At 40.0% G+C, this 12,389-nt stretch overlaps 1 protein-coding gene and 1 long non-coding RNA gene across 2 annotated transcripts in view; both read right to left on the bottom strand.

The window, feature by feature from the left end:
- Positions 1-12,389, bottom strand: part of MAP2K5 (mitogen-activated protein kinase kinase 5) — a 234,025-nt gene that overhangs the window by 83,659 nt on the left and 137,977 nt on the right. The window contains exon 15 of the mRNA XM_081831876.1: positions 11-40. Within this exon, the coding sequence (XP_081688002.1) occupies positions 11-40 (30 nt within the window). The remainder of the gene's footprint in view (positions 1-10; positions 41-12,389) is intronic.
- On the bottom strand, positions 10,951-12,178 carry LOC145723551 (uncharacterized). The gene is made up of 2 exons (XR_014148700.1): positions 11,553-12,178; positions 10,951-11,341 (listed from the first exon to the last, which is right to left on the bottom strand). It is a non-coding gene; the product is annotated as an uncharacterized LOC145723551 (long non-coding RNA).

Genomic DNA, 12,389 nt, shown 5'->3' with positions numbered 1-12,389 from the left:
ACAATCTTACCTGAGGATATGGAAACCTCCCAAGAGCAAGCTGGGAAAGGAAATAATATTTGTCTAGTTATAGATTTGCATGCAGGGCAGATCTCCTTAAGACAGACAAGTACTAAACTTCAGAACTATACCCAGCAAATATAAAAAGCTCTCAACCCCGGATGCAGGAACTAAACTACTGCTGTAATTACAGTAAAAGTTGCATTTAGAATGGACATTTTCAATGGGCAATACTGCATTCCTGATTAAATATTTTAATTTTAACAACTAAACATTACCATTATGTGGTTTCTCTTAGGAACATTCTCAGCTCTATGGGCATTATTCACATTTACCTGTGTGCGACAGTTTTCATTTAGACAGAGATATAAAGCCAGAGCAGACCGAATTGTTCCCAGCCCACAGTTCTGTAGAGTTTTTAGTAACAAGTACATAGGCATTGTTGTAGGAAATGGGGAATGGGCCATATGAAATAGAAAATTTTGCCACTATTTTCATCAATTTATTTGTTTTTTCATTCATTTTTCTATCCACAGAAAAAAAAGAGCTACCACTAGTAGAAAAGTGGCTATTTCAAGGCTGCGAAGTCAGAACTATAGGTCTAAGTCTGAAATCAGGAACGTGGATCTTTGGAGAGCTTCCAATTTTGCTTGATTCATAAACTGCCATGTGTTTTTAGGCCAGTCACTTAATTTTGGTCTTGGAATTCTCACCTGTTAAAACTCAATGATTCAACCAGGAATAGAGTTGATATAAAGTAATAAGATAAAATTTACCAAATATACCGTAACATATTTTAAGAAAATAGCAGCAAAACTTTGAAACTTTGTAATGTAGCCTATCCTCAGGCCAGAAATCCTTTATATGTATTTGTAACTACTTTCAAAGTAGAATTGCTGTATCAGGGAACTTTGAAGCTGGAATGAATCCAAAAGAGCATCAATCCACTTCACAGATTAGAACCCAAGAGTGCCATTGAAGAAGTTCCCACACATTTAATCAGGAGAAGCCTGGGGCCTGACCCTAAGCCTTGCAACTTAATCCAGTGTTCTTTCCAGAGTTTTACATGGCTTTTCTACATCTTGAGAAGTTGTGCGTTTATTTCAAAAACAAGGACACTATGGAAACATTGCTGAACTCTTTTTTAGAATCATTTCAAATAACAAAAGAACACCTATTTCATTTTATTAGAACTGCATTTTACCTTGGCCTTAAAATTATACACCTCAGCTTTTTGATCATGTAAATTATTTGTTGACTAAGGTTTGAACGGCCTGTGGGTATTACCAAAACCCAAAGCCACCTTTGAAGAATAAATATTTTGTTCCTTAATAAGGATAGACATGAAGATACTGAGTTAATTTTTAAAGATTTAAAACCAGTCAGAGCAAAGCAATGTAATAAGGAATAAACCATATGACTTTGTAAGGTGACTACTTTGAAAAGGCCAACACTCATTTGGATGTATATTTATATATGTATGTGTGTTTTGCAATGCCTAGTCAGTTTCATTACCTTGTACTCATTCTTATATACTCAGAGTTCATTGATTTTCAAGATACAAAGTTATACTACCATTATTTCACTTAGTAAGTATCATTAATCAAGGGATTAGTATAAAGTACAGATAGCAAAAACATCACAAGATGGCAGGATGGAAAGAGAGTGTGGATGTTAATCAAATGCCCTCTCAGGTTCATGTGATTTTGTTTGTTGTCTACACACTGTTTTAAATTAGGAAGGGGAGAGACTCAGCTCTCCACTCCCTCTACTCTAATCCTACCCAATACAGGCAATCCATTTGCCTTATATTTTGTAAATACAGTGTGTTTCTGGCCAACGAGAGTGTGCACATTGATTCAGGGGGAGCTGCTGTGGTCTACACGGCAGTAATGATAGGCTAAGCGTTTGCACCATTACATTGACCTGACCGGCAGTGACAGCTCAAGAAAAGCTGTCACCTATCATCACACTCATCGGTGGATGACAAGTTTCGCACATCCTTCCATTTGGAATTATCAAACTACCAAGAGGAGGATCTCCCATCTAAAAAAGCTAACAACTTAATGACTAGTAGACAACATTTAGAGTATTTTATCTCAAGCCATTCTATAGGCCCTGTGCCACTCACTCGGGTATACGGTTCACGTATCACTGAGGACTGTGGAAGAATTCTGTCCACATGGCTTACCGGCAGAAGAACTTGCCCACGACACACACAGTTAAAATCTAAGTTAGCTGGCTGGTACCGATATGGGACGCTGGTTTTTGCTGAAGAACTAAATAAGCAATGATAAATGGAAGGCTTAAAAAAGAAGTGGCATAAAATGAAAAATATGAATTCTTTCCACTTGAACACAAAGCCTCAAATTCTCGACTTATTATTGTTCTATGGAGAGGCCAGGCTACAGTCAACTTGGGAATGTGCACTCATCTACTTGGTGCCCCCTGTCATAACTGGTACGATGTACTAAGGATGGCTGCTATCATTCCTCTACCCTGTAACATACCACCATGCACACAGAAAGAAAATTCAGTGCAGGCTGGTCAGCTGGGAGCCTCTCTGTACCAGTCTGCTTGGAACCAGGTGGCTGGCAGTGCTTGAACTGGTGAACTCATCGTTCCCGAGCCTGGCTTTGCTTTGTGTGTACTTTCCTGACATCCTATGAAATCTCAGTCCTGTCAACTACATTCCTGGGAGAACTGCTCTAAGGCATCTTGCAGCTCTGACCTCTTTGGAGCCAGAGGACACAGGATGGTTCCTCGTCCTTGACCAGAGCAGCACAACCATTATTTCCTCTCTCACGCAGCCTGTCACCACCGCGCTGCTCCAGCAGGAGGCCAAGGATTCCAGTTCTGCACCAGCGCAAACTGGCAGCAGCACCAGTAGGCTGGCACCAGAAGCAGTCATTTTAAGGCCCCGGGAGAGGAAGCTGCCTTCCACGTACGTCCCTGTCGCTCTAGGTTTAACGTAACTGTGGTGTTTTTGCTCCCCGCTATTTGTCTTGTGGCAAAATAGAAGGAAATACATAGCCAGGCCCCAGAACCTTTTTATCAAGTTCAATTAGGAGAAGGGAAGAAAGGAAAAGGTCTCTTAGCAGATATGGCTGCATGAAGAACAGGCTCCTCACGAGGCTGTCAAAAGTCAAAATAAACACGGAACCCTTATGAGAAAGAGGGAACACATACGCTGTGAGTGAATATTTCAGAGACAGACGGACCTGGGCCATTCTGTATCTTTTACCCCTACTGGTCTATTAATCTACTTGCATTTCCCCAGTTTTTATTGTCAAGGTATTATAAATTAGGAAACTTACAAAAGAGAGTATGTAATCTTCTCTGAAATGGCCTGCAGATATGTCACTGTACTAAATGTGTTTCAGATTTAATGAAGCTTTAATGTCCTTTTTAATTTTGCCTGTTTCTGTATCACCAGGGGTCGGGCAAGGCAATCAGCACTCAAGAGGGTGGTTTGGTTTAAAACTAGGAAAAAACTCATTTGCTTATGAGTTGCACTGTATTTTCTTAATTAAATTTACTGAGTAAAATGGTTTAAGTTCAGCCAACCAATGACCTTTGTATGTAGATTTAGATTTATAAATAGGTTAACAGTTAAAGGAAAGGGGAAAAAAAAAAAGAATCACAACAAACCAAACAGATTAGGACTAAGCCAATAGAAATCTTTGCTCTCTTTATCATCTTTACAAAAGAAGCATTTAAATATAGGCAGCTTAAGTCCAGTTAAAAAAAAAAAAAAGTATATTGAAAAATGTGGATGCACATAAGCGCCAGCAATTCATCAAATGACTCTCATATCCTTTTCATTCCCAGGAGGGGAGCGGCCTGTGTTGTAAAAGATTTGGAAAAGCTTTATTTATTTTGGGGGGGGGGTTGTGGTGGAGGTAGAGATGGGGGAGGGAGAGGATTCTATTTAATGTTAAAGAAAAAAGTGCATTTTGAGTCCAAATACTTAAGATTCAGCAAACTGCTAAATACTCTGTTCGTTGTGGGAAATTCACTATGTAAAAGGCAGAAAAAGAATGCTCTGAAAACATTTACCATCGGGAATACATTTTAATAACAGTAAATCACTAACATTTCACTGTAAAACTAAAACTGTTCCTTAGTGTCATCTTACTGATCTTTGATTTGTCCAATCATAACCTATGAAATACTCTTGAGTTAGCCTCATTTGAATATGTTGGATTTTATAATTTAAATAATAAATATGTGTATGGGGGTGTGATCATAACGACTGCCAAATGCATAGCAACTGCATGATAGAAACATCTATATTTTAACAAAAAGAAGATATTTATTTACAAAGCAACAAAAATGGCTTCTGTTGGTAACACGAATAATTATGGTCATGAAGTCACAAATGATAAAGAGAAAAAATACACTGTAGCAAGAAAGCAAGTGGGGAATACAAATTCAGAATATGTTTTTGGTGAATCAAGTTTCTTAGAATATCAACAATGTGCTAATAGTTTTAAATTTACAGTTATACTGAAGAGCCCTGGATTTTTTTTTTTTTATTCTTAATTTAGACATACTCTGTGTTTCTCGGCATAACTGCAAATTGAAAATAAGCATTTTCAATATAGCCAGTGATCTAGCTGAAGGAGGACTTTATAGTCTGAAATGTTCTAAAATTTGTTCTTAATTACCTTGTGCACATTTTACACAATTAAATTTCCATCTAAGGATCTTGCATTTAGATTGTGCACTGCAGTTAAACCTTCATTTTATAGAAATGCAGCAGTCACTTTGGAACATTCAGACACGGGGAAACTTTAAAAAATCAGACTTAACTACTGGATTACATAAAATTCCCTAGGTGAGATTTCATCCCAAGACCAATTTACACAGTCCTAGAGAGAGAGTTTAAATCATCTGAAACTATGCTGGTGAAGAACCATAATAAATATTAAATACCTCAAGATCTACCCTAAGATTTGACTTTTCTTCCCATGTATCAATTTCACTATCCCCTTACTGAATGGTTTAAAAACAATCCAAAGGATATAACAGCAATTTACCAGTGTTAAAGTGCTTTGGAGGTTAAACTGACAACAAAGAACAGAGAAACACAAAGCGTCTTGAAGTAGGGTTTCAATTAAATGTGGAGGATTTAGTAATGCAGGACCAAAAAAAACAGAGTTACAAATTAATTTAATCTTCTGCCTATAGTTTGCAGCTGCACTCCAAAGTGTCTAGGGCTTAAGAACAAAGCCTTAAAAGGCCTCGGAGTGAGGAAAGCTTCAATTTTTAATGTATAACGCCATTAGCTGATAACTTGTGGAATCTGCGACCCCTGCGGAGGGGCATAAGTGCGAGTAACAGAGACTGATGAAGTGACATATTTGTTCGTGTCTAGAACTATGAGGAAGAGGGTTATTACTAACACCATCAGGCCCAACAGAAATATGCCCTAATAACCTTAGGGACCCTCCACGTTATCAGTTATCCCTACATCAAATATATTAAAATCAAAACCTAATTCACTTTAATTAAAGACAATTAGTTTGTTTTACTATTATTGTTTTAACTTGTGTGATATTATAATACACTGCAAATTAAAGATGGGATAATAAATGTAATGAAAGCGCCAAACTAGGTACACCTTTCCACCCTGCTTGGAGAAATAAGCGTACCACTGGTGTCTATTTTAAGGAAATGCATGGACGCTATCATTAAAAGTGGTGCAGAAACATTTCACTCTACGATGAATACAGTGGGACCCTGCATATCTCTTCCCTATTCAATTTATACTTTTCACATAACACTTTCCTATAAACTGTAAGGATTTCCTTAACACAAACAGAATTATGGCCCAATGGAGGCACCAGAAGCTTAATTAATTTGCCCAAGGTCATACTGCAGGTTGGTGGCAAAGCTTGTTAAATCACTAAGAACTGTGGGCTCTACAGATGTTTTTGGCAATGGCAAAGGACCCTGTCTGCAAAGGCCTCGGAGACTTCCAGTGCAGTGGGTGAACCACGACAAATAACTCATTACGGCTGTACAAAAGTGCTAAGTGCTCCTGAGAGCTTGCAAATAACATGTTTTCTTTGTGTCGAAAGAGCCTAAATGTGAGGCTCCCATCAGGAGGGCTTCTTAACATGTGCCAGTATTTAAAAAAGAACTACTCATCCTCACTCGAGTCCATGGATAAAAAGTAAATTTATTTTAACTGAAGGAGGCCAAACGCGGTAACACAAAGAAATAAATCAAGTCCTTCTCCATCATTCGGAAGGTCCTCCATTCTATCCCACAGATTACTAGTAATAGTGGAGAAAAGACAGCATTACAAATAAATGTTTCCAATAGAGTGTGGTGGTTTTTTTTTTTTTTTTAATTAGAAATGGGCTTATTACAGTGGACACTTAAATGGGGAGAGGGCAACGGTAATTCACAAGTACAATATTCTAGTGCTGTTCCATTAATTGCTTTATTTGTTTCACAGTTGAAAATGATTGCTTGCTGTAGCCTAACCGTGGATGCTGAAGAGCATGATACATTGAGGTCTCAACCTGGGCAAACTGTACCTAAACTTACACTTTATTGCAGCTTAGTTCACAGTCTTCACCTAATAGAGGGGCATATCCCAGTGCAGCAGCAGGATAAATCACCCTGGAATATTACTCCAGCGAAGTTTAGCTGTGACTGCAGCATATGTGCTTTCGAGCCACTGAAGCAAAGGCCCATAAAATACACTAATTACTGGAAGTTATGGTCACTGAGTGATTGATAGCGCTCTGCAAGGCAGCTTCCTCATTTTCAGCTCTTCTGACGGGCTCGTCCGCCACATAGCAATTATTAATTCATGACCCACCCCTCGGGCACCAGTACCTTTACTTCTAATTCTCCTGCTACCAGACTACTGCTACAGCTGGACACTGTCTTTCTTCATTCTGATGGCTGGGTAAGGATGATAAAAAGGAGATTTCATGCTAAATGCTATTGTTTTGAATCTTTAAACGTTGCTCGGTCCTTCTCACCCTGCTGTCCCAACACATAAATTCTCCTTCCCCTCCCACAATGCTATTTCACTTGCATCATTTTCTTTCGGACTGTGTGTGTTTGTATATGTGTGTGTATATATCTATCAATCTATCTATACTACACTGGAGCAAAAACTTTGAATAATTTTTTGCATGAATACTACCGTTTAAATGCAATACATAATTTCAACTTGGCCATAGTAAATATGAAGCAGCTGATTAAAAAAAAAAAACCCTCTCTATTTGAAGAGACCCACTTTTGTAGCTTTGAAGACACTCTGATTGTTCCAAGTTGATTTCCACCGGTATCTTTACTCAGAACAATGCTAATTGGGTAATATAAATCTCTAAAAGTCACTGAGAAACAACTGCAAAGGTCTCTTTTGATGGTGTCTTGTGCACTGAAAGGAAATTCAGTGAGAAACTCTAAATTAAAAAGAGATAACGTCCAGTCATGATGGCTGAAAGCAAACAATTTACTTTTCTAATAGAAAAATGAACTTCAAATTTTTGCACAACTCAAAATGCAATACTGGAGGTAGTTTCTCTATCTGGATTCTAAGATGGTGTAACAACAGATGAACAAATGGAAGTCCGGGTTACCTATCCTTTCAGGACTTGGTTCAAATTACTACTCCTTTTCTGCTGGGAGTTAATCCCAGAACACAATTTTGAAGACAAAATTCCTATCACTCCCTGTCCATACCATTCACTGGGCAGCGAAGCACATCCTAGCTGGTGACATTTCCTAGTGTTCTACATCTTCCTGTGTCTCTAAGGCCTGGTAAATTTTGAGTTTTGTTTAAGGGCAGACTCTTAAGTCATATACTTTTGTGTTCTTCATGACACCAGAAATGGTATTTTGCAGTCGGCTGACAATAAGCATTTGTTGATTATGATAAACCCCCTGATGGTGAGGTCTTCTAGAGCTTACCCAACCTGGCAGTGCATGTTAGTTGTTTCTATGCTATGATGCCTTTTTTTTTTTTTTTAATGTAGGCTCCACACCCAGCATGGAGCCCAACGCGGGGCATGAACTCATGACCCTGAGATCAAGATCTGAGCTGAGATCAAGAGTCGGACGCTTAACTGACTGAGCCACCCAGGTGCCCCTCTGCACTGCACTACTTTAATGAACATAGTATACAAACTCTTCAGTAATATGGGTTGATAGTTTTAACTGACAAGGCCCTCTTACACATCACTGCTTAGAATAATCACTTTCACATATTTAAGCATTATGATTAATTTAAATGGCTTATTTCTTATTAAAGACTTAGGGGTTGCAAGCAGGGAAAAAGACTGGAGTTAACTGTCCTCCAATCCACCTCGTGTACTTTCAATAACCATTTTAATCTTCACAGTGAGAATTAAGAAATGACACCCTTTCAATATGTTTGTATAATGCTGACCTGTGTCCTCTAACAGTACACAACTTCAATCATGGTAACAGTCCCTGCAAACCTAGCTCTGGGTATGGGGCAGGGCATGGGGGGGTGTTTCTCCATTTCTAAATTGCTCACTGGAGTCATGCAGCTGTGAGTAGCTGAGAAAACATCAGTGCTGGGGTATAGTCCACTGGTTCAACCAACTCTACACTTCTGTTTCTAGACATTTCAAAGTCAAGGGAGTCATCATCGGGTAGTATTCTCATACTTCTAGCATCTGTATGCTGCTCCTAGGAGAGAGAGAGAGAGAGAGATGGAGTGCCCACTCCCACCAAGGTGCCATGCATGCAGGTGAAGTCATCTTGGATCTTCCATTCTTTTTTTTTTTTTAATATTTTATTTATTTATCTGATAGAGAGAGACACAGCAAGAGAGGGAACACAACCAGGGGGAGTGGGAGAGGGAGAAGCAGGCTTCCTGCCAAGCAGGGAGTCCGATGCGGGGCTCGATCCCAGGACCCTGGGATCATGACCTGAGCTGAAGGCAGCCGCTTAACTGACTGAGCCACCCAGATGCCCCTTGGATCTTCCATTCTTAACCACCATCTGGCTGCACCCTCACCAGAGCCCCTGGGGATACTGCGTCTAATGGCTGAGCCCTAAGATTCTTGACCCATAGAATCCTGTAAATAAAGGGTTGTGATGTTAAGCCACTAATGTTGGGTGCTTTATTAAGAGTAATAGATAACTGAAATGCTTTCCTTGACATCGATGTTAGCCCTCCCTCTCATCTGCCCAGTCCTATGCACTTCCATTGCACTTTTATTTATCTTTCTACCTACTAGTCAAAGAGCTCCTGAGGGCAAAGTTGGTATCCTTACTGCCAACACAGAATAGCATTACATAAATATTTACCGATTAGATGGAATTCTCACCTACGCACTTCCTAACAGAGCAGACACACTGGAGATTAGGTTAATTTTTGTATTTCTTTAGAAACATAAACTAAGGGGCGCCTGGGTGGCTCAGTCAGTTAAGCGTCTGCCTTTGGCTCAGGTCATGGTCCCAGGGTCCTGGGATCGAGCCCCACGTTGGGTCTCTGCTCAGCAGGACCCTGCTTCTCTCTCTCCCTGCTGCTCCCCATGCTTGTACTCTCTCTCTCTCTGTCAAATAAATAAATAAAATCTTAAAAAAAAAAGAAAGAAACGTAAATGAGGTATTAGTTTCTGAAAACCAATGGTACCTGTACACTCTGAAATATGGTAACGCTGAAGCAGCTATAGGGAGAGGGTCACGGTGTCGGTAGGAAGCCTGGGAAAAGCAGTCTTGACTGACAAGCAGAATCACAATAAACCAGTCCTTTCCTTTATCTAATTTCCTGCTCATTTACGTTTACCATTTCTCTCTTCTCTTCCCAAACTACTTGATCTGCTTATTCTCTATAGCATAATGAGAGCAGCAGAGTCGGGGGACATGACTGCCGCTGCCTGGCCAAGTCACTTAACCTTTCTAAAGAAGTCCTTTAATTTCTCTAGATTTCAGTTTCCTTACTTGCAAAATGGGAGCTTTGATGCTTATATGGTGGAACAATCTTGGGGTGCCTCAAAATACTGATTTTTCAGTCATTTCCCATCACAGTGTAGGGGAGCCTAAATGAGGTAATATCAAGTGGTTCTGTTAAGTGTTAGGTACATGCAAAGTGTTATGGTGTCACCCTTCTTGTGAGAATGACACCGAGCAAGAAGACGTCAACAACTGCAAAAAGAGGACAGAGCACCAGACTTGACAGCAGAAGTCCTAGATTCCAGTCCTCTTCTGCACAGGACTGGCTGCGTGCTGTCACCGTGGGCAGGTCCCCTCCCTCCCCTGGCCCCCAGCTTCCTCACCGGTACGAGGAGATATCTGATTTAACAAGTTCTAAAGACTCTCTTCTAGTTAAAAAACATGCTAATCTCTAAGTACAAGATAAGGTGTGTAAAAGAATTGTCTACATACATGCTATAAAAATGTTGGAAGTTTTTATTAGCCAGTTCAAAACCAAAGTATGTGCTATGGTCTGTAGGATCTTCAAGAGGATTTTTTTTTTTTTTAAAGATTTTATTTATTTATTTATTAGAGAGTGAGCGAGAGAGAAACAGCATGAGAGGGGGGAAGGTCAGAGGGAGAAACAGGCTCCCCGCCGAGCCGGGAGCCCGATGTGGGGCTCGATCCCAGGACTCCGGGATCATGACCTGAGCCGAAGGCAGTCGCTCAACCGACTGAGCCACCCAGGCGCCCCTTCAAGAGGATTTTTAAAGTGATTTCCAGGTCCCTGGATTTGAGTATTGACACAATTCTAGGATCAGTGCTTTTTACCACCGGACATCTCAAGGGAGCGGCCGTGGTTCCCTAAATTATCACTCACAGAATTTAGAGTTGACAGATGTCACTAGAAGACTGGCCCTTATCATTTAGATCTCAATTTAAGAGATCTTAATTTACACACCACACCACTCAGTTACTCCTATCATATAACACTGCTTGTTTCTGTCTAATGACTTGCTGTTGTCAAACACCTTCTTTAAAACGAAGGTTCCATGAAGGGATTTTATCAGTTTCATTCACAGCCATGTTCCCAGTGACTAGCATGGTGCTTGCCACATACTAGACACTCAGTAAAAATTCTCTGAGTGATTAATGAATAAATGACTGCACCTTATCTAACCTCATCCCTGTTTCTTCTACAAGGCATTTCTTCTTAAGAAATAAAACAAAACAAAAACTTGAGACATGGCATGTGGTTATTCAGTCACTATGTAAATGTGGCATTTTTATCCCTAAAGGGGATTCCACTGTAGAGTAGGGAAGGATATAGGGATCTATCCATTAGAATTTTCTTCTTTATATTGAATAGAAAACCATGGGCTTTTTTTTTTTTTTTGGTCATGTTAGCTTCAGAAAGTTCAGCCTGGGGCGCCTGGGTGGCTCAGTTGGTTAAGCGACTGCCTTGGCTCAGGTCGTGATCCTGGAGTCCCGGGATCGAGTCCCGCATCGGGCTCTCTGCTCAGCGGGGAGTCTGCTTCTCCCTCTGACCCTCCTCCCTCTCCTGCTCTCTGTCTCTCATTCTCTCTCTCAGATAAATAAATAAAATCTTAAAAAAAAAAAAAAGAAAGTTCAGCCTGCCAGTCATCAAGCAGCAGCTTGCCTCTTTTGACAATCCTTCAAACATCTGAATATGGGTTGTCAAATGCTTGCTTTGTCTTCTCTTTATTTCTTTATTCTTCACATGAAGACTTTGTTGACTTAATGTTTTAGAAGTCCAAATTGTGTGTTTGTGTGCACACAAACACACATGATTTGGACATGTGCTGTTGGAAAAACTTTCAAACCAGTCTGAAATCCATCAAAATAATAAAATGCTTAGCTGGGACTGCTAGCACCTGTTCCATCTTGTTTTGTCAATCTCATGGTTGTTCAGATAGCTCCGAGCACAAAGCCAGCTCAACAATGCCTCATTCAGCGGGAAACACTCACTTTGTCTGCCAGTTGCACATTCACTGAGATCACTGACAACCTTGGAAAATGCACATTTAGGCATGGTAATCTGAGACAGCTGGATCCCTTCACAAACCTTGCAGCGGACTGAACTAGTCAATCCATCATCTCCCAAAGGCCATTTTAATGGCTCCTTTTTGCAGTAAGTTGCAAAAAGTTTTAGATTTAAAAAATGACAATGGAAAAAACCAAGTTAAGACAGAATTACAGAAAGGGGAGTTAGAGCAGGGGAATGAGTGGTGGAAACTGTTACATGTGTAACATGTAATTTCCATTTATAAGCAAACACAGAAAGCTCTGAAATGAAAATAAAAGTATTAACAAAGTGGCATAGATCACGCAGCCCAGTACCCCTGACGGAAGCCTCTGGAGAAGTTTGATGAAGAGTGCGTAATTTTCATTCTGTGAGAAGATTTTCAGATTCAAGGGCTGCCATCCTAATTCTTGAACTCTTAACATGC

This window comes from Leptonychotes weddellii, chromosome 9 (genome assembly GCF_054177405.1).
Source record: "Leptonychotes weddellii isolate Sample4059 chromosome 9, ASM5417740v2, whole genome shotgun sequence".
Classification (NCBI taxonomy): Eukaryota; Metazoa; Chordata; class Mammalia; order Carnivora; family Phocidae; genus Leptonychotes; species Leptonychotes weddellii.
Note: the sequence above shows the minus strand (reverse complement) of the source record. Positions and strands in the feature narration are given on the sequence as shown.